The following is a 23,255-nucleotide window of genomic DNA, read 5'->3' as shown; positions in this document are numbered from 1 at the left end:
CCTGTGAGTCACGTTACAGTATATTTGACAGGAGGATGCAGAGGAATATTCCATCGCTGGAGTGAAGGAAAATTGAGGCTGAAGAGACTGGTCTAGGAGCCAGCTTGGATTGCATCAGCCGGAGTCGTACAAGCTAAGCCAAGGCAGGGGTGTATCTACTGCAAGGCAAACTAGGCATTTGCCTAGGGCGGCACTTTCCAGGGGGGCGCCAAAAAATGCTGCCCCCAAACCAGTTAGGTGAGAGAGAGAAAATAAATTATATTATAAATTATTCATAAATTACTGCCAGTACTCCTGGACCTGGTGCTTCTTTGACTGGTGGACCAATGTGTCCACCTATGCCGCCTACTCCAACATATATGCCGGCTGCAGCTCCTTCCTCTTCCGCAACCTGTCAGAATCTACATACACCGTGCACACTGTATCCCGCGACTGACAGGTTATGCAAAATGTCTTAAACAGGAAGGGGTGGGACTAATTTAGATTAGTGATGGGGGGGGAGGGGTGCTCGGGTTTAGTCTTGCCTAGGGCAGCACAAAACCAAGATATACCACTGTACACAGGTAAGCGAAGTTTCAAAGTGCCAGATCAGGAGGCAGAAGTGCAGTCATCAGCTAGGTTCAAGCACAGGAGAACAAATGCACAGGAACAAATACAGGGAATACGAGAATTAGCTGATAACCACTCGGCTACTTACTCATGGCTCACATTTGTTTAAATAGGCAGAATGTGGCGGCTAACAAGTGTGCGCCAATATTCTGCGTGTGCGTGCAGGGATACCACTCGCGAGTGAGAACTCCAGTGCGTGCGCCAGTGTGCCTCTGCCCATAACCTTTTACACAGGCTTGCGTACAGAGGTATGTGCACACCTTTTGGCCAGTTTACAGGTAAGTCTCTTACAGTGGCCTTTGACTGGCATGCATGATCTGTCAGCATTAAGCATTCTCTTTCTGTGCCACGGTCACCAACATTGCGTCTGTTTAGGTGGATGTAGAGGGGATTAGTTGGGGTGGTGGTGGGAACAACAATAGCGGGTTTTCTATTTCCCACAATCAATGGTTTTCCCCCAGACAGCAGCCTGCTAAAACTTCTCGCTTCTAAAGCTTTATTTAACAAGCAGTTATTAAGTGGGCTGTCAGTACTGATCTCCAGGAAAGACACCTGGTGACCTGTAGCTAGGTATGGCATAATACATCTCACCAGGGAATAAACCAATCCCTGTATGTAGAAGACACATGAATGGTATCTAGGAGTTCATTGCTTTTGTTAGAATACCACACCTAGAATACAGGGCTTGTGATCTCTGTCCACAACTACACGCTGAACCAGTTGTGGTTCTCTCCTTAATGAGTAATATTGCAAGATATTTATATTGTCTTGTTGTACACTGCTATGATCTCATGTGAATATTTATTGAGTAACCATTAGACATTGGAAAGCACTTGAGCTTCTATTTTCTGCAGTGGAACTTAATGCTTACACAGGGGACTATAATAATTTATTTTCATTAACATGTTCTACATAATTAATTTGAGCTTTGTTCTATTTTCCAGTAAGAGAAATTGTGATAATAGTCAGGCTTGTCCTCCTATCAAGCCTTTCTGTTGATCAGTCAATCTACTTTTCATATTAAAGGACCAATAGGGAGGTAAAACGTTCAGTTTTTGCAGAAAGAGTTGAGATTTGCATATGCCTTTTTAATTACTGTTGTTTGTTCTGTTTCTATCTGACATAGCGTTATGTTAACCTTGAATTGAAATTGATATGCTAAATTCAATCTCTGCATAAATTTACAGCAGCACTTACATCTGCTGCTCTCCGCCGGCCAGTTCTGGCCTGAAGCTGAATATTGCAACAAATGCTGTTTTTTGGGGGGTTTTTTTTTTAATCTTTTCAACTTTTGTCTGGAGTTCTGCTTTCAGAATTTTTGTGTATGATTTATTAAGGATTGCTGCTTATTTCTCATGCAGTCAGTGCCAACCCATTCTTTTCTTTGGGTGATTTCCTATAGTTTATTTGGCTGTTGTGAAGATAAAGGCCTCATTCACACTGCCACGCATATACGCATATACGCGCGTACGTGCGTATTGTACCATATGCAAATCAATGGCTCCATACACATAGCCGCGTATGGAGCCGTATATATGCGCAAAAACAGGATGGAACAGAGATGCGTCCGGGCAGCGTATTTCTGCGTATTTACACGCACATACGTGTGTTTACGCGTATATAACCATATATGCATACAGCACATTAAAAATTCCATTACGTGTGATGCATTCTGGGATTGCATATAGCGCTGTACGCATATACGCGTATATACGAGCAAAAATATACAATTTTGCCTGTGTTGTGTGTGAATGAGGCCTAAAGAGAGTCGTTTAGTTTAAATGGTTTGTTGGTATTGCTGTCTGGTTACCTGTTTATTAAAGCTTTGCCATTTTGTTTAAAAGTGCACGCTTTTTTACATGCTCAAAAATCAGAGGCTCCTTCCTCAAATTTTGGTCTAGTCCCATATTTGTCTTCAGTTTCCAATGTTGGGTCCATTACCCCTAGGGCTGCAACAACTAATCGACATAATCGATTATAATCGATTATTGAAAAAGTTGTCAACTTTTTCAATCATCGATTAATCGGCTTCTGATTGGTTGGCCCTGTTTACGGCTCCACACACGCTGCGCGCCGCACCTCCTCCCCACCTCACGTTCGCCGCTGCCAGACCCGCCCGCATCCACGCTCCACACGCCGCATCTCCTCCCCGCCTCACGTTTACCGCCCACATCCACGATCGGCACAGGGACGTGGGGAAAAGTAGTAAGGAGGAGCAGGTGTGGGGGGATGACAGCCGCCGATAGACAGGATAGCACTTTCCCACACATGGTGCTCTATAATGTATTGCTGGGATTTGTATTCCTCTATAGCTGATACATTTTGCGATATATAATATACATAGGAATACAAATCCCAGCAATACATTATACACCGTATGTATAGTGTACTATTGCTGGGATTTGTTGTACTTCTCTATAGCTGGTGGTATTCTGCATTGCGCTGTATAGAGGACTACAAATCCCAGCAATAATGCATTATACAGCGCAATGCAGAATGCCACCAGCTATAGAGGAGTACAAGAAATCAGAGGAATACATTATACAGTGGTGCAATGCCGAATACCACTAGCTATAGAGGACTACAAATCCCAGCAATAGTACATTATACAGCGCAATGCAGAATACCACCAGCTATAATTTACTATTGCTGGGATTTGTTGTACTCCTCTATAGCTGGTGGTATTCTGCATTGTGCTGTATAATGTACTATTGCTGGGATTTGTAGTCCTCTATAGCCGGTGCCATTCTGCATTCATTGCTGTACACTTTTTATTTCACTATATTGCACACCACACTTTTGTTTTCTTTTTTACTTCCACCGCTCCAAGCTTGCTCCTGTGATGGACTACACTCAATACAAACTAGTAGTCCCATCACTGGAGCCATTTTTTAAAATGTATTTTATGTTTTATCCGATTAACCGATTAATCGAACTTAATCGGCTAACTAATCGATTTTGAAAATAATCGTTAGCTGCAGCTCTAATTACCCCACTGCTTTAAATAAGAAAGGGGTGTAGGATTTGCCTTGCAATGATGATTAATGTATAGATGAAACAATCCTGCTAGACTAGGGATTATTGCGAAATCATGTAAACCTTCATCATTTTCAAATAAAAAAACTGGGAGAGATAAGGGGTTGGACACAATTGTTGCAAATGGTGAATAAAGAGGAGTTTTAGTTAAAATTTACACTTGCTTAAGCTGGCCATACACTGTGTGAATTTTAGCCATTTTTTGATGAACCACCCCGAAATTCGCACAGTGGCTGCCTCTGTCGGTACTCTTTTGGCCGGCATTCCTTGATCAGCTGATTGAAGAAACCAGTCAGAAGATCTTCAAACAAACATAGATGGCAGCCACTGTCGGAATACAATAAAGACAGCGGGAGATTTCTCGATCAACGCTTGTAAGCGTTGATGGAGAAATCTGTAATATTTTCTTCCTTCAGCCCACATGACCAGCTTTACTGTTTTTAGGGAATGCTTCATAATTGGGTTATAAATACATTTCTTGGGATTGCAGGTAGTTCTCAGGAGGTTGTCAGTTGATATGGGGGTCACTTAAAGAGCCTCAATGCTAAGCCAGAGTGAAGCTTCAGGTTTCATGAGGCAAGCAGCCAATTGGGCAATTTTAGAGGCAAGATAGTAATTTAGTTAATTGCAGAACTGCAAAACACCCCTATGTTTTGGCTGGAAGAGAACTTTGCTTGAAACTCTTCATATACCATCATAATATGAATCTAAGAATATATTGTTGAATACAATATAGTACTTGGCTTGGGATTTGGATGGGCAAAACATGGAGTACAAGATTTTGAGAAATTAGATCATCTATATAGGATTGATGTGCCCTAGGCATGAGATGTGGAAGTGTTTCCAAGATTCAGGATGGATCTTCATTGTGCCAGTGTGAAAGAGAAATTGGCTTTGTAGAGAGTTTCATATGATGTGGTAATTGATACCCAAGTACAGGAAACCTGTAGATTCCCAGTCGTATGGGAAAGAAGCCTGTATTTTTGTCAGCTGATAGGTTAATGTTGAGAGCTGTTGATTTTATGTGATTTACTGTTAAGCCTGATATTTTTAGTTATCTAGGAGTTTGATCAGGTTTGGAAATAAACATTTCTGCAAAAAGAAAGATTGTAAGTGGATGGCCATGGGTTCTATTGGTAGCACAAATAATATAGGTAAAAAATGGCACCCTTAATGGATTCCTGGTCGGATATGGAAAGTATTAGATCAGAATCCGACATTTTAAACAAAGGCTTTGGGATACAATTCAACCCTTGTAGTTGAGCCCAAAGCCCTATTTCATGAGGGTGTAGAATAGCTAAGGTCAAAAGAACATATCAAAATCCTTTCTAATGTCCAGAGACAATAAGAAAGCAGGGCATCTACATTGCTTGTTTATAGGAATGAAATGTAAGAGCCATCATATACCATCTTCAGTTGGCGATTAAGCACAAAGCCCACTTGTACTAACCGGGGTAGTTATTCCTTTGCTAAGCCTATGGGCTAGTATTTGATGTCTAAGTGGGGAGTGATTTTTGGCGTGATGCTTTGACAAAATTTAGCTATGTGAATTTGGTTTGGGATTCACGTTTGGCTATTAGTACCCGGTATAGTGTCTAATCCCAATCTTTCATTTTGGAGGTTATTGGGTGCAGTGACAAAGTGCAGTGACTCTGCAATATTTGGCATTACAGAGAATTCATTTGGGCCATCCTTTTTGGCGAGATTGTGCGTGAAGTCATGGAGTGAATCATAAAACTCTTGCATATATTTGCAAAATTCTTTAGGAATTTAGACAAGCTCAATAGTGTGGCCATAGTTATTAGGCCAAGTGCATGTTCAGGTGTAAAGTCTTTGCAAAGGTGCCTATACACCTTACGATAATCGTATGCGATCGCATTTTCGTCCCATAATCGCAAGGTGTATGGGGCAGTGTACAACCGCAAATACTATACAATCGTACGACTTTTGACTTTCAAGCATGTTTGAAAACTTTGGTCGATCGTACGATTATTGCAAGGTTAGTGGCGTTTCCGTACGTCAAAAATCGTACAATCTACACTGCTCATGCGCAAACGAAAATGCGTGCGGTTGATTACCGCAATTCGTCCAGGTGCTTTTCTTTAATTACGGTTAAAAGTGTCGTCCGATAATCGTAAGGTGTATGGCCACCTTTTAAAGGATCTGCATTCTTAAATCTATTAGCCAGTAAAAAGTGTGGTTTGTTACTCTTAACAGTATATTTCTTGATTTAAGTTTTTCCATTAATCAAAGAAGTGCTTGAGCTGTAATCAAGTGACTTGTCCTAGGTTGAGATGATACTATCAGTCCGTTGTAAGCCGAATGAAGCATTTTCTCAGTCTACTTTCCCCCATATTTTTCAGACTGCAACATTGTTTGTAACTTTATAGTAAGCCACAAGGTGAGAGGCTGCAGCAAGGGTCTGATCTATACCAGATATTTGTCATCTCAAAGCCCCCTCTGTAGTCTCTGAAGTAAGTACTGAACCTGGATAATGCCTGAACAAATATGACTCTGTCCTGCTGGACACAAAAGCCATAGTAGGCATTGGCCGTGAAAGTACTGTACTCTCTTGGAGAAGTAATAAGCACAAAATGTAAAAATTTTACTTACATATTAATTAATTATTTCTGAGCAGTATTATAGGTCTATCACTGTGCTATGCACCATTACTATCCAATAAGAAGGCTTAAAAGGTGGGAGGGATGAGGACTGATATAGACCAGGAAATATGGTTTATAGTTGCATGCTAGTGTGATTTATAATTCTTGGCATTTCATGAGCTATTATAAAAAATAAAAATGGAACAGACTTGCAGGCTTCTGGAGGTAACTGCTACATAGTGCTACTTGTTTCCAGTACAGGTTTGTTTTAACCTGCACAGCTTGCCAGTGTGTATCTAAGAATGTCATTACATGTGTTTTTGATACTATTACTCTGATTACCAATTAACTTTGTTTTCAGTTGTGGTGCCAAAGGGCAACTGGGCAGGACTTTCTTGTCAGAATCTTTTTTTATAGACTTGGCTACACAGTACAGTAATAATAATCACCCATTGGTTTCTTGTATACATTGGGGTCTCCATTGACCAGTGTTCCCTACTCATCCATCACTTGGCCATGGGTCTTGCTACTCTCTTTGATTAGGAAGATTCTTCATCATCCAGCAAAAACCTTCATAATATAACATTAAAGTCTACCTCTCTGATGGAAGCCCCTCTCTACCCCTTTTCAAAAATGCTTGCGGTTACCTGGCTCTGTCTTCAACACATCTGAGACCCAGGACATACATGCAGCAATTAAATGTTGGAGAAAATTCATTCATCTCTGAGCTCGTTTTGTGTCAGTTACTCCAAGTACTGAAGCCAAAGAACTCACCTAGGCGACACCTCACCGTGCGGCAATCGTGCACGATTCCGCAAAGATTGCAGTGCAGTCAGGAGTCGCCAAGGTATGAACCAATCGCGTTGTGGGTGCCATTATTTTCTTATGGCACCCCAGTCGCGTCGGGCGGATCGCGCACTTTCCCACGGCGATTCCGCCTGTGCTTTCGAACATGAACAGCCACGCGTCGTGTATCGGCAAAAAGTTACATGTACCTTTTTTCTGCGATTGCCGCGCGGATGTCACCCCATTGAGAACCCATTCACACAAGGGCGGTTGCGCATCAGCGCGGTAGGAGGGAGGTTTTGGGAGTTTTTAATTGCGTTTCAGCGCTGTAACGCCTGACACCGCACTGATGCATTGAAGCCTGTTTGGAAACTGCACTGATCAGTGCGGCAAAAATAGTGCAGGGGGCGGTTCGGATAGCGCGGATTTGCGCAGTCACATGAACGGTCCCCATAGCAATGTGTGGGATCGTTCATGTCGGCGGATCTGTTCAGCCGAACGGGGTCTGAAATCAATGGGGCCGTGCGGCAATAGCTGCCTGTATTGTGGAGGACCGTGCGATCCCGGGTGTCGTGCAGGTGTGAACCTAGCCTCGGAGACCTGTTATAATATGAACCCAGGGCCGCTTAGCTACTGCAAGGCCATCATTGCTACTCTGCATTCTATGCCTCTTGCTTGGAAGCTAGTAAAGTCTTTTTTCCATGAAAAGATTTACTTTTTTTTTTCTTTTGTAAGTGCAAGAGTATGTATGCTGTAAAGCGCACAAATATAATTCTTAAAGATAACCTAACTGTTACTGCAAAATGGTATTTTGTTAAAACTATTGAGCAGCCTAATGTTCTTCTAAATTGGTGTTCTTCAAATTCTAGTAGAATAACTAACTTTTTTAATGCGTTTAGTTAAACTGCAAAATCTTGAGTATTTCTAATTGAGATGGTCTTTGTGCAGTAGTTATCTAGAGGAAATGGAGAACAATCATTTTACAAGCTTATTTCTTTTAATGGTGCAAATTAGCTAGCGTGACGTCTATGGTACAGTTAATGCTGAAGTAACAAGAAGTCATAAGCCGTAAGCCAAAAATAGAATAGCTGAGAACTTCACAGCCACTCGCAAAACTGACGTGATGTCAGATTAAAATGTAATAGCATGATGGGTTTGTTCAGACCTCTGCCTGGTTACCTACAGCCAACATCTAAGCAAGTATAAAAAAAAATCACCCTTTAATCCCTTTTATGTGTTAATGTAAAAAAATATATTTTCCGTTCCAAGAGCGTGTTCTTCAGTCCAGTTTGTTTGTAAGTCCAATGAAGTTAGCCTTGGTGCCCAGCTACATCACTGCTACTTTTACACTTGCTTCCGGACATCCTGGGCTTGAAATAAAGATACTGTACTCTATACAGTACTGTGCAGTAAAATACACAAAAGCACACACACATGACAATGTATGCCAGGCGTGAACTAACTTACATGATTGGACATGCATGTTCGTATCTTTGAAAGTTCGTAATTTGAATGTTTGTATGTAGGGGACTTACTGTATAGTATACTTTTAGTTGGCACATATTGGGAGTTGTTTCAGGATTTGCATGATGCTAATAAATCTAGGTCACCAAAGAGAGATCTCAAAGGCTTGGAACCATCATTCTGTTACTTGCCCAAAGAACTCAAATGCAAGGTCCACTTATTACTGGTCCTACCCCCTAGTAAAATCCTTGCATGCCACCCGTTAAAAAAAACAAAACACTTGTAGAGAAAGTAAAAAAATGTACAAGGCAGAAAGCTGGGATGTTTACAGGAGCATGTGGGCCCCTCACACCAAAACCTGAGCAAAGAGCAGCAGGCAGACCCAATAATGATCTGATATCATTGGGTCTCATAACGGTAATTTGTAAGAAAATTATTTTATTTAAAAAAAAATCCTAATTGTATGTTGATCAGGGGAAGGGAAGCACCTTTCAGCTCTAAAACTGTTTGACTATAGTTTATTTATTATAGAACTCTGTGCTTGCATAGTTTACTCTTTTGAGAAGGAAGTGTGCTGAGGAGCCTGTAGGCAAAAAATGTCAGGCAAAGGGCAGAGGACTAGTTACTAGTGTTGCCTGTGGACTCCCTGCAGCTGATCTTGTCCCCATTACTGACTTGCCGTGCCTTGTTCTATATTGTTTTGCTTCCTCATATCAGAGCCTGAACTAAGGACAACAGTGAGCAGTGTAATGTTGACATCAGCAAATCTCAGACTGAATCTCCTGAGACTAGCAGTCAGCTGCACTAGTGCCTTAGATCTCACACTGCAGATATACAACTATGAGGCTGAGTTTAGGTTCACACCTGCACTACACCGCACGACACCCGGGACGCGCCACAGTGTGCTAGTGCATACAGCGATTGCCACGCGGCCCCATTGATTTCAATGGGGTGACATCCGCACAGCAATCGCTAAAAAAAGGTACAAGCACCTTTTTTTTGCGGCACGTGACTCGTGTTCATTTGCACGTGGGGAATCGCGGCGGGAAACCCGGCACGACTGGGGTGCCATTAGAAAATAATGGCACCCACAACGCAATCAGTTCACACTTTGGCGACTCCTGACCGCGGGGCAATCGTGCACAGAACCGCACTGATTGCCGCATGGTCAGGAGTCGCCTGAGGCCCCATTCACACTGAGCGATTTATCGCGCGATTTTTGCAGCGATATCGCTCATATTTCCACGTGATATCGCTCTATGTAGCTTCTCCAATCCATTTCAATGGAGCTGTTCACATCTCGTCGCTCAATATCGCTCGTAGCTCGTCGCTGTTAGCTTGTCGCTCCAACATGACTCCCCGCGTCCCTGTGCCGATTGTGGATGTGGGCGGGCGGTGAGTGTGAGGCGGGGAGGAGGTGCGGCGTGAAGAGCGTGGATGCTGGCGGGCGGGTCTGGCGGCGGCGAGCGTGAGATGGGGAGGAGGTGCGGCGTGCAGCGTGTGTGGAGCCGTGAACAGGGCCAACTGATCAGAAGCCGATTAATCGATTATTGAAAAAGTTGACAACTTTTTCAATAATCGATTATGTCGATTAGTTGTTGCAGCCCTAGTAGCGACACACGACCCGCGACAGCAGGACCCTTTGCCCCATTGGATTGCATTGGAGCGCGATATCGCGCGGTAATTTGCCGCGATATCGCGGGAATTACCGCGCGATAAATCGCTCAATGTGAACGGGGTCTTAATGGGGCCTAAGTGTCAATCTAGCCTGAAGGCATAGGAGTGCCTAGGTACCCTCACATACGGGGAGGTGCAGTGCTATGTTTCAGGAGGAATACAAATAAAATCTTTTAGGGTACTGCTTAGGAACAATTTCTACGTGTTCTCTATAATATAGCAAATCTTAATCCAGGTCCAGGCTGTGGTTTGTGATCTTTTTAAAACTTGCAGAATTCTATAGGCAAGCACATTTCTGCAAACAATTATTTTTCTGTCTTGCTTTTATGTTTATAGATAGGTTTTTCAGCATGCTGCCAAGAGAATTCTCATCTAATGGGAAATTTGACAATGGAACACGAGGTGTAACATTGATGCACACTTTGCTGTTCCTTGAACTCATGCTGACTTTTAGTATCTTTTAGTGGATTATGAAAATAATCAGTTGCAGCACTAATATCAATGGAATCTTTACGCCTGTGTGTTTTCTCATGTACACAACTAATGATCACTTGTTTCTTTTATTTCCAGGCCAGCCTTTCCATATGGGGATGGGGAAGTCTTGGCGTAGTGCTCTTCCTGATAACTTTTGGGCCTTTTGCTATATTTTATTTTGCCTTCTATATCCTCTGCTTTGTTGGTGGGTAAGTACCGTGATCTCCAGATATGTGTATGTAAAACTGAAACTCTAGGCGAAGCTTTTATTGCGTTATGCATAGAGTAGGGAGAGTTAGAAGCTCTGCCAGGTTATTATGGCTTGTTTAGAAGGGCCGGTTCGTGGAACTCGTAGCTGAAAGGTATGAACAGAGGGGGTGGGGAGAGGTGGTGGAGGTAAGTTCATTTTGTGAGAAAGTGGACCCTTTAATGTGTATTACCACATTCATATAATACTTCATCTATATTTGTTACAGGATCCCATTCACATGTGACTTTACAAAAATATTTAAAACTTGCTGCTTACCTTTTTCTATTTGCTGAAAAATCTTATTGAGCTTCCACCTTCTATGTAATGTTAATGATGGGACTGGGGAGCAATGTTTGCCATAATTAAAGCAGAACTCCGGGATTCTGCCAGGGTAAAAGACAAATATGGGATAAGTGGCCCAAAGCCCGTGACTCAAAGCTCAGTATATCGCGAGCTACAGCTCGCGATATACTGAGACCGCTGCAGCCGGGACGGATCAAGACATTACTGTCGAGATCCACCCAGCTGCGTGAGTGACACCTGGCTCTGCCTATCTAGAGGCAGAGCCTGCTGTACTTGCCCCCTCCCACGTCCGTTCCTCCAGTCAGCGCTGGAGGATCGGACAGGGGAGGGGTTGGATCCCTGCAGGGAGCCGTGAGTGACAATCACGGCTCTCTGCAGGGACATGATGGAGAAGTGAGCGCGCAACGTTATGTGTTCGCACAGTTCCCAATCTATTGAGCCAATGTCATAGTTCTCTTTTAAGTGCTTGTTTTGGTCTAGGGAGGAATGATAAAGTTATGCTCACCCGATCCTCTGAGCCAGCTGGGTGTTACAGCACTCCCTGAAGCCAGTTTCCTCCTCCACTGCAGCGATGGTATGTCCCCCGTTGTCCACACATCCTATACACTGTGTATACAACGGGATGACTAACAGACCTTAGACCGCTACAGTGAAGGGGGGAGAGAGGCTCCGGGACCAGTCTAACAGCGAGCTGGCTCCAAAGATCAGGTGAGTATAACTTTATTTTCCTCCCTAGACCAAAACAAGCTCCTAACCCTTGCAGTAGCCACACTTGATTCTGTGCTGGCAGATCTCCAATATAATTTTAAACTATACTAGATGTGCAGAACTGTCTGTCCTAACAAAGGATTGACAGCGCCAAGTCTTGGGGGCTACATCGTATGTTAATGCACTTCAAAAAAACTGTTCCTCACGTCTGTCTCTTATCTGCATATTGCCATCTATTCCAAGCAACAGAAGCTGCTTGTAGTGTCCTGTGTGACATCCATTTCCGTTCTGATCTGTTCAGTCTATGGATCGCCTGCTGAGACTGAACAGAGGGTGCCCGTGTGAAAGGGGCCTTTGTGTAAGGCCCCTTGTTATCTGCTTGTGACCTCTTTGTAAAATTACAGATAGTGTTACCCCCTCCCACAGGTACTTGGTATTTTTTTAAAGTGTACCAAACCTGAATTGCCGTGCTCTGCTACATCCACCTGAGAAAGATTTCACAATTATTCATTTCTTGTATTATTCATTTTAGATTGTATTATGACAATCTTTGGCTAACAGGCAGAGGTCTCAGAGTGGGGCGTTGAGCTCAACATTTAAACTGTTCTGGTATTTTGCTATACACCTATCAAAGGAATTTGGCACTTTCTTTTCTGCATGTTTTTGCTAGTAAACCAAACTAATAAAGCAAGAGTGAATGATCCCCGGAGCCAGTCAACTAACCTGTTATCTTGCTGTTAGTATAAGCTTATCTGGCTCCTCAGAAGAGAACTATAGCCAAACCTTTTTTTTTTCTTTGGCTGTTCTCTTTTTGGTCACAGGAATACATTTACTATGTTTTCGGGATCCACGTGCCTTATTGACAGCCGACACTTGCCTCTCTAAAGCCAGAACCAGCTGTGCCCGCCCCCTCCCCTGTCTGTTCCTCCAATAAGTCCTGGTGGAACAGAGAGAGGGGAGGAAGAATCCCTTGGGGTGCAGGGAATGACACCGTTGTCTTCAGGGAAAAGCCATGAGCTAAGCAATCAGCGGTTTCTGATCGCCCTATAGATCTCGAGCTATAGACCCAGTATCTGACAGCTGCAATGTCACATGCCTGCTCAAACTATTGGAAAAAGTATATTTTACTCTCTCAGTAGTTCTCCTTTAAAGTGAACCTCAGTTCTGCCTATGTAGGGCGAAGCAACAGGTGCACATAAATGCCCCCTCCCCAGAAGGGGCGGGAGAAATGTACCACCTATGTAAGTAAATCTATGTAAGTTTCAAGTCGCTCAATTCATAGCTTACATGAGGCTGTGGACTCTCTCCATGTGACGGTGCTTTTTGATTGGCCTGTCTGTAAGTCTGTTGCTTGGGTCCCTCGCCGGCACCATTTCTGCATGTGAGGACCGCTAATTCAGTGCTGCTAATGTGCCCACGCTATCTGGTCCCTTTTCTATGATCAAACTCCTATTCTGATCTTGAGAGGACTCTGCCGCTGGACAGCCAATGGCAGGTGTCCACTTCACGCAGGCAGTGACTTGGACACCCGAAGAAGGAAGCCACCGGATGTGAACAGAAGAGGGGAGAAGACTCTGGAGTGGACCGTCATGGGACAGGTAAGTAAAAGCAGTATTTCAGTTTCTTTTTCTTTTTTCATGCCCACGATCAGTTAGAAGGGCCTTCTTGTTTTTCCCAAAGTTGGGTTTAAGCAGCCATGTTGCTTTGCCCTGTGTAAGTAAAATACAGGTTTGCTTCAAATAGGGCTGCGGAAATTAACGATTAATTTCTCGATTATTCGTTAAACTTTTTGATCGATTCAAAAAATTTTGATCATAAATGAAAACACCTCTCCGCCGGCTTCCGGGAGTCCCATCGGAGATCCGGTGACGTCACGGACATCGACGTCACTGGACTTCCCCAAGGGGCTCCGTCGGCTAACAAAGGAAAGGGGGGAGGAGTCCGGTGACATTTGATGTCCGTGACGGCTAACAAAGGGAAGGGGGGAGGAGTCCGGTGACGTCGATGTCCGTGACGTCGATGTCCGTGACGTCACCGGACTTCTCCCCCCTTCCCTTCGTTAGCCGACGGAGCCACTTGGGCCGGTGAGTACTTGTTCTGCACGAGTGCCAGCAAAGGCATTGGCCTATACACATACAGCGCAGCAATGAAGTAATACAATTAACTAGGATCACACTAATTTAGCACGTTATTATTCTGAGTTGCCCCACTCAAGCGGCGGCCATATTGAGTGCGGCACTTAAAATAATAATAACGTGCTGGATTAGTGTGATCCTAGTTCAATTTATTACTTCATTGCTGTGCCGTATGTGTATGGGCCAATGTAGTTGGATCTGTATGTGCGTTATAATTAATCGAAATTAATCGATTTGTAAAACATTTTGATTAATCGAACACGAAAATCTTAATCATTACCAGCCCTACTTCAAGGCTTTTCTTGGTGGTTCTCCTCCAGTAGAGGGCAATTATATATTTCAGGAAGGTTTTAGCAAACAGGTGACACAACTGAAGAGAAATGTTCCTGATCAAATCTTTGTGCTGCTATGCAGTATGTAGAATATTGTACGTGGCCTGCTTGCATTTTACTCCATTGCTGTGAATTTATGCACCACGGAAATTAATTGCAAGCCAATAAATTGACATATTGTGGTTAAACAGACCTTACCATATGACCAACATACAGTTTTTTTTTTTTCCTTCAAGGCCATCTAATGGAAAACACATGCAGAAAAAGAAATAAAAATGCAAAACATATGATAATGCACAAAAATGCACAGCCTTTGCATGTTAATAACATACAGAACTAAGTACATTTGAGCACATTGTGATATTGCTTGCTGACTCCTACGCTGGGCTGGGTGGCTTATGAGTTTTCTATAAATTTGTGCTATCCTCTACCCTGATGGCTAGGAGAGAGTCCTCTGGGCAGCCATTCCACTTCCTGTAGTCTGTATGCTGTTCACTAAAGGTTAATAATACTATGCTTAATAACATATAAGCTTCAAATACCGCATAACGTGACATCCGTGATATAACTAATGCCGAGGCACTAACCTTTACCAGCTAGCTCTCATCATTAAATCTAAATAAACATTTCTGAATGTTAAACTGCTTGAATGGCATAGATCATTAGTTAATAGCAGCCAATATTTCAGTGAGTTTATCTGCTGAAACTTGTGTCTCAATGGCAGTCCTGTGTACAGGGACATATAGTTTATTGGCCTCAAATATGACTGGATCATTCGCATTTAAGATGGCTAATTGTGTGTATAGTAAAAGTACTGTGTGAGCGGATTTCACAGGGTCTGTTCCTATTGTACCGTTTAATTATAGGACACGGCTGTATCTACGGCCTATATAACTCCAGAGAATAAAGCCTCATTCATATGCCTCTGAAATCACATGATTGTGCTTGACTGCTTTGCATGGCCCTTTCTGAATGTCCTGTATTGCACGTCAATGGAAGTGTGAAATAAGGGGAAGTGGAATGTTACATTTAAAGTGACACTAAACTCAGGCGTTAAAGCTTAAAAATACATTCAAGTACCTTAACTATTAAGAAAAGTGTATCTTATTTGTGTATCACTCAGCTGTAGAGCCTCAAATCATCTCTGAATTGGTGCTGACACTTTCTTTGTTTCTGGAGGGTGGCTACTTTTGTTCCCCCATGATCCCTGTGTGTCTCAGACTGAATCTGACTGTTACATGAAAATAGAAATTTAGTGCAAAATGAGGAGAATGTCTGACCTTAGATATTCCATAATTGATTTTACTTCTGCCTCGAGTGAAGAGAATGTCTGTCTGATCTTAGATGTTTCATAGTTCTCATTATTTAAAAACAAATTGATTTTCCTTGTGTCTCGAGTGGTTCTTTAACCCAGCCTAATTTTGCACATCTATCTAAAGTCTGAGCTCTATAATGTTCCTTTATCAGGATCTTCTTCTTGCCCATTGCTATGGAAGTTTCACTGTGTATTGTCTGTGGTTTTAGTTACATGCTTTGATATCTCGTATTTCTTCTTGCAGTGGTTTTGTTGTCACGCTTCTGTTTGGGAAAATAAACTCTGAAAAGTACCTTGAGAGGTGTGAGCACTCCTTTCTACCTCCGAGCTCGGCTGGAATCCCCCGGGTAAGATTCATTCCATTAACTCTGTTCGTTTTACATGCCTTAGTGTAATCTTCCTATTTACCTACATGTTCACTGGCACACAAGACACAGCTCTTCAATCAACAAGGAGTGATCCCTCATAGCTTTCCTATCAGTTTCCCTCTATTAGGTCAGAGACCTTGGATCTGTTGATTTAGTGTGAATAGCCCTTTCATGACCGAGGCCTTTTTTTCATTGTTTACATGATATAATCCACATTTTAGGCCTGAAAATTACTTCAAATCCCCAAACATTATATATTTTCTGAAAGCCAAGACCCTATAGAATAAAATGGTGGCAGTTGCAAATTTTTATATTGCACGATATTGGCGCAACTCCTTATCAAATATCCAAATTTAGTGCAAAATGCCACAAAACGAGTCAATATATACCCAACATGCCCAGGTTAAAAATTGTGTGCGTCCATGAAACTGCGACAAAATTCAGTACCCCAAAAAGTCCATAGAAAACGCTTTTAAAAGTCTTTTCATACGTAGGCGTACCCGACGTGTTTTTAAATGAAGACGCTCGGGCTCGCGGGGGACTTTAAAATTATTTTTTTTTTAACATTTATTTAATTTAAACTGCTTTTTTTTTTTTTTCTTTTTTACTTTTCTTTAATTGCTCTTACATAGGGGTTCTTACAAGTCCCCCATGTGATAGCAGATTAGTGGTGACAGGTCCTCTTTAAGGTGATACTGGTGGTCCAAAAGACCCCTAGTATCACATTTACACTTGAAATAAGCTATTGAAGTGCAGATCGCACTTCAATGGCTTATTTTACTGCGCTTCAGGAGCCAGCACTGACAGCTAAAAAAGTGAAGTGATGTAATCTGCCTGTTTACTGGCCCAAAGAAGCGACAGAATGACTATAGTCACTATGTCGCCCAGAAGAAGGGACCCTGCATGGCCCCCGAAACGTCGGCTGTATAATGCATGTGACAATTTAATAAAAAGTGCTTTAGTTCTTGCACACATCATCGAGTGCTGGTGACTTCTATTATGGACTGTGTTATAGAAAAGCACATGCACCTTTTTAGTGTGAAGCTGTGCAGACTTCCACATTATGTCAAAAGCTCTCATTACCTTTTTGGACTTTACTTCTGCTTTAACCCCTTCATGACTGAGCTTGTTTTTGGTTTCTGTTCGTAAATGACTGACACACTTTTGAAATTTTTGCTGTGTGATTCTTCCACGTCAGTAATATACTTTCTTACAAAGTGCACCCACACATATTATATATTGTTTTTTAGAGGACAGATAGGGCTATATATTTATATCACATATGTGTGTCTAACGCCTCACTTAGGACAAATACAAATTAAAAAAAGAGGAAAAAACGTAAAAAAAAACTTTTTTTCCCAGTTTTGATTTGTAGTATTTTTTTTTAACAAAACCAGCACAGCTAAAAAAAAAATGCAATACATACATTCATTTATTTGTCCCTTATTTTTAATTTTTTTACACTTTTCACTATTTTTTATACTGACAAATGTTATTTATTTAATTATATCAGGCAGTCATTGTGAATTAATCTCACTATTACTGCTTGATAAATTAATACATTTTTTTTTATTATCAGGCTGCTTCAAACTTCAGAACAGCCGATAATAAGTTAGTGACACTGATCCTGCAGCAGTTCAGGATTCAGCTGTCAGTGAATGTTTCAGAAAACTTAAACATTCTACTTTCAAGAATAGATACATTATGTGTCTAATACATAACATTTTGTATCTATTCTTGAAAGTCAAAAGATAAAAAAAAAAAAAGCCAGTATAGCTTGAGAGAGATATCTCTCGATCTATACGAGCTGTCAGAATGCCGGCAAAAGCCGACATGTGTGTCTGCTTTGCTGTGACTCTCAGACACCCGATATTAAGGTATCGGGTGTCTGAAAAAGGTTAACCCTTTCAGTAATGGATCTCTAGATAGTTAGACATCTATTACTGAAAGGTAACCGCTGATTCTCAGCGGTTAGCAGCCTTCTAGTGCAGCAAATAACTCGTCACGTACAGTGTACGTGACGAGTCATTTGGTCCCTTTGTGGCTGGACGTACAGTGTACGTCTCCCGTCACGAAGGGGTTAAGGAAACACTGGAGATGGTGCTGTGCTGCGTAATGTAAATCCATTTTGTGGAGCTGTTGGGCGCAAGGCTCAAATGTGAAACAAAATCATTTTTTAAAGGCAGGGGATTGAATATGTGACTTTGCTCTACAGGTATTTACTCCGTGGGCAAGTCTGCATTAAACAGATCTATTCTTGATAGTTATTTTAATAATGGTATTGTTACAATAAAAACATATTTCTGCAGCATTAAAGTCTGCCCAGGAAAAGCTGCATTATAATGCGGCAGTGAGATGAGACATTTTGTTCTAGCTGTGGCTCACGGTCACGTAGCAGATAATGAATGGCTGACTTGCCTGTGTGACCTCTCCGTGCCAGGTAATATGACGGGTGTGTTTATTATACCACGGTCATGCACCAGTTCACCTCGGTAGCCTGCATGATCCATTTGAGTTGTGCAGTGGAGGACTGCCAGAGTCCTGGGCTTGGGCCAACTTTAATGAAATCAATTCCACTGATAAGAGCGAGGAAAGTGCTGTTTGTGGTTTTATTTGAGCAGCATATTCAATAGCGTTGTACGGGAAATGCAAGGAAACACAGAGGAACTCACTTTACTGTCACCAGGCTGAATGGAAAGTAGTGCAGATGAAGTTTTTTACTTCAACATGCAGTTTCCTTTCTATACATTTTTCCAGTTCAGGTTCCAAAATTACATTAGAAAGTTGGCCTGAGTCTCCTTTCATACCAGAGCGCATATTTGTTTAATCCAGCATTACTCAAATAATGACCTAAAACCCGGGTTGTCACTGCCTGTCTGAGGAAGGAGTCCTTGGTGGCCCTAAAACATCACTTTCTCCAATGGCTTTTTGATGGTGTGCCGATGATACCTCTGTGTTCGGCCCTCATATACCAGAAGCGCCAGTAGATGTCCGGCATACACTAATCTTTTATCCATGACCATCATTAGCGTTTTGTGTGCATTGTGGTGCAGTTTTGGTGTTTTTGTTCTCGACTAATCTTAATTAAAATGTATGCACTAATGCCCCTGGCTTATAAACCTATTCCTAACTATCCGCCTGAGCTTATCAATTAAGCCTATTTCTTAACCTAGACATTAGCACCTATTCACATCTGTGCGTTGCACTATGCATGCATTAGTGCAAGTGTCAAACACAAGCCCAGTGGGCTGAATCCGTCCCGCCAGGTCATTTCATGTGGCCCTCGCACCTCTCCTGTAGCTTAAAATTTTAAACCAAAGCCAGCACTGTAAACAGGCACCAGGCTTCATGCTAAGGTCCCCAGCAAGGTCCTTGCATCCTTCATGTGAATCAAGGTGCCTGTATACAGTGTCGGCCAAAAATCTCCTCCTTCCTGTGGATCCACACCACTCGCACCCGCCGAGACTGACTAGGACCCCTGGTGAAGATTGCACAGCCACCTGAGAGTTTGCACAGACCACCATAGAACCTGCACAGCCCACCTGGGAGTCCGCACAGCCTAGCATAGACCCTGCACAGCCCACCTGAAAGTCCGCACATCCAACCATAGATCCTGCACAGCCCACCATAGGACCTGCAAAGCCACCTGAGAGCCCGCACAGCCCACCATAGAACCTGCATAGCCCACCTGAGAGTCCACACATCCCACCATAGAACCTGCACAGCCACCTGAAAGTCTGCGCTATTACACTAATTGCCATTATTTTTCCTAGACTTCTACTTCCAGGGCCAGTTATTAAGTTATTACTAAAAACCAATAATAATCAGGTGCGGAGACAATTATTTCATATGATAAAGAGTAGATACATTTATATAGTCTTACAAATACAACTGGCCCTTTGAGGGCAAACATAATGCTGATGCGGCCCAGGATGAAATTAAAGTTCCCATGTGAAATCATGCACTGTGTGTGCATGATTTCATCGGTGGCGGTTGTAAGGACAGTAACAATTTAATCTCAGGTCCCTGTAGAGGACATGTGGACACAGTTTAAGGTTAGAGGAAAGGAGTGTGTTCTTATGCTGGTTCTGAGGCTGTGAATGCTAGTGACTAGCTCCTTCTGTATACACACAGCCTCAAAAGCAGAGGGTCATAAAAATAATCTAAGCACTGTATGGGGTACTAGGAACCTGCCTGGCTCCTTTTTAATAGATGTGGGCCGTGTACAGCACTGCCTGGTAGTAACCTTCCCTGTATGGTCACTGTACAGTACAATTTTTCATTGTCTGTCATTGTTCATTCTTTAGCTCTTTTCAATGTTGGCTTTAAGATGGAGGTATGGACCAATAATCAGGAAATGTTCTTTTCAAGATCATTATCTTTTTATATTTTTACAAATATGCACATCAATGTATGGCTTCCCTTTTGCCTAATAAGGCATTCTAGATTTTGTAGTTCCACCACAGCTACCATTGGGATGTTATAGTATGTGAGCCGCTAGTTTGTGATATACTGTATATGGGTATTTCTCATGATGTCCCAATTCCTTAACAGGTCATTTTTGCTTGCACAAGAATCTGCTACTTTTTCACATTTACTTGCTTCTTTTGTATTGCTATTGCTCATCTGAAGTTGGTCAGTGTCATTTGTCTGATTCGTTTGTTTTGTTTGACAGTGCTTGGAGGAAATGAAACGGGAAGCTAAAACCATCAAAATTGACAGAAGAGTCACAGGTGCCAATATGATTGATGAGCCCCTGCAGCAAGTAAGTGTCTATGCAGCTTGTTTATTTCATGGCTTCCCATGGTCAATGCAATATATCTTCATCTTACCTATTGATCAATGAATCTTGTTTTCCTAGAAGGGAACAATGAAAATATTCAGATAAGATGACTTAAAGCATATGTAAACCCAACAAATAATTGTAATATATTGCAGGTTACCAATCCTGACATGCAGTAACACACTTCCTGTCTCAAGGTGGCTCCTCTCTATGGAGGAAACAATGGAGCCACCCTTGGACAGCAGCATTATCAACCTGTGGAGGGGGTGGTGTTATATGCGCTAGCAGATTTAGATAGAATTGACTAACAAATTAAAGCCAGGATTTTTTAAGCCGATATAGCAACAGTCTTCACATTCCGTGAAGGCGCGTTACATGTGGATGCTTTGACGCATGTTCACTTTTTTTAATGGTGCCACAGATGTGGCTGGGATAACGTGTGGATTTTCCCACGCGAGGACACACGTTTAAAACTGGCACAAGCGAGCGGAGAAAAAAACAAACAAACCACAGTGCGCCTGTAGCAAAATCTTCTACATGAGCTACTTTCCCTGATTTGTCACGTGTGGGAAAAAAGGTGCACTAATGCGACGTGGGTTCCCGGTATGCTGGGTGTGAGCGGGGCTTTAAAGTGACATTAAACCCTTGCGCTTTTTTTTTGCATATATCTACTGCTAGCAAGCAGTAGATATATGCAAAAATATATATATATTTTTTTAAAGTTCCGAAATAGGATTTGAGCTTACCTGTGTCTCCGCCGCGCACTCGAAGATTCTTGGGCGGCCGCAAAGGATAATTGGGCGAGCGCATGCGCAGTAGAGATCTTCGACCGGGAGAAGAGGAGAGACACTGGTAAGCCAATGCAGGCAGCATGCACCCGCACAGACTGTGGGACAGGAAGAGACATGAGTCGGCGCTGGATCCGAGACCCGCCCCAGCGCTGGAGGGACTCCTGAAAATGACAGGAAAGAAGAAGAAGATGATCGGATCAAGAGGCATCATTTAAGGTAAGTCCTTACACCAGCATGGTGGGGGAGGAAAAAGAAATGATGCTGGCGACGTACACTGTACGTCGTCAGTCACGAAGGGGTTAAGGGTTGTAAGGCCTCGTTCACACCAGGTGCAGTGCGTACCGTCCCGATTCTGGCCAGAACACACTACCTCGCATTGCGGCCGGCTCACTTTTATATGGGGCAAGAGGGGGCAAGCACTATTTTGTTCGGACCGGACCGCAGGCATAATGTGCCTTGCGATCCCATGCGGCCGATCGCATTGCGACCGGAGGGTGCGGCTACGGTGCCATTCACTTCAATGGCCCGCCACGCCCCCTCCTGCCCCACAAAAATGTGAGCCAGCCGCAATGCGAGGCAGTGCGTTCTGGCCAGAATCGAGCCGGAACACACTGCATCTGGTGTGAATGAGGCCTTAAGCTGCAGTATATCATATTTTTAAATTTAAATACGCTTTAGTCCTCATGCACACTACACTGAAACAATGAGTTCAGGTGCATTTGGAGCTCATTTCTAAACACACTTGAACTCGTTTAATCCTTTTCTATGATTTGAATGCACACCTAGATGTCCAGCAGCGTCTCGGTGCATTCAGTCTAGAAGCATTTACCAAAAGTAGAAATTTCTGCATTCCGGGTCCGATTAGCCCGCTTTTATGCAACTAAACACGTGTAAACACGACTAAGCCCACCAACAACTAAACACAGGAAAAAGTAATCCAGGAAGAAGAAAGTTGTTTATTCTTACCAGACAACTTCTTTTCTGGTTTAACTCAGCTGGCTAGTGTGTATGAGGCTTTAAAGTAAACCAATCACAAAAAGAATATGGGCGTTACCATTGCTGACCTCCTTTTGACAATACTAGTTGCCAGACTGTGATGAGAACGTCTAATTTCATTATATTTTCTATGTCACAGACCTGGAACAAGTATTCAGATCATTAAAGTAAGAGAGAAGTCACGGTTTATAATCTCTATCAGTAAATAAAAGCTCTAAGAGCTCTTGAGAGGAGTGCTGTAATGGTTTCAGGAAGCTATTTACAGCACTCTACCAGCACATCCCACCAGCCATGATCTGCCTACATTGCGTAGAGTAGCATAGAGACCTAGTGATGACATCACTGGGTCTAAAATAAGGTATGTAATGGAATAAAAAAAATGAGGGCTGCCTCTCATGACATCTTTGTGAAAATGCTACTTGCCTGTTTTTTTTGCTAACCCTTTGCTCTAAATACGATGAGCCACCAACCCAGAAGAAATAGGAGAATGAGGAAAGTCCTAAAACAGCCAGAAGTCATTTGTCTTGCTCTAGATCAGTGACTTGGTTTTGAAGAAAGGGGTTCATCATGACTGCCAAAGGACTAGTATTTTCAGAAGCAGTGCTCAGCCTCCATGTCTCTCTCA

At 42.6% G+C, this 23,255-nt stretch overlaps 1 protein-coding gene across 1 annotated transcript in view; it reads left to right on the top strand.

The window, feature by feature from the left end:
* Window positions 1-23,255, top strand: part of SNX13 (sorting nexin 13) — a 109,950-nt gene that overhangs the window by 25,780 nt on the left and 60,915 nt on the right. The window contains exons 2-4 of the mRNA XM_018576335.1: window positions 10,746-10,858; window positions 15,937-16,039; window positions 20,736-20,825. Coding sequence (XP_018431837.1) covers window positions 10,746-10,858; window positions 15,937-16,039; window positions 20,736-20,825 — 306 coding nt within the window. The remainder of the gene's footprint in view (window positions 1-10,745; window positions 10,859-15,936; window positions 16,040-20,735; window positions 20,826-23,255) is intronic.

This window comes from Nanorana parkeri, unplaced genomic scaffold, assembly GCF_000935625.1.
Source record: "Nanorana parkeri isolate BGI_ZX_2015 unplaced genomic scaffold, ASM93562v1 scaffold64, whole genome shotgun sequence".
Taxonomy (NCBI): Eukaryota; Metazoa; Chordata; class Amphibia; order Anura; family Dicroglossidae; genus Nanorana; species Nanorana parkeri.
Note: the sequence above shows the minus strand (reverse complement) of the source record. Positions and strands in the feature narration are given on the sequence as shown.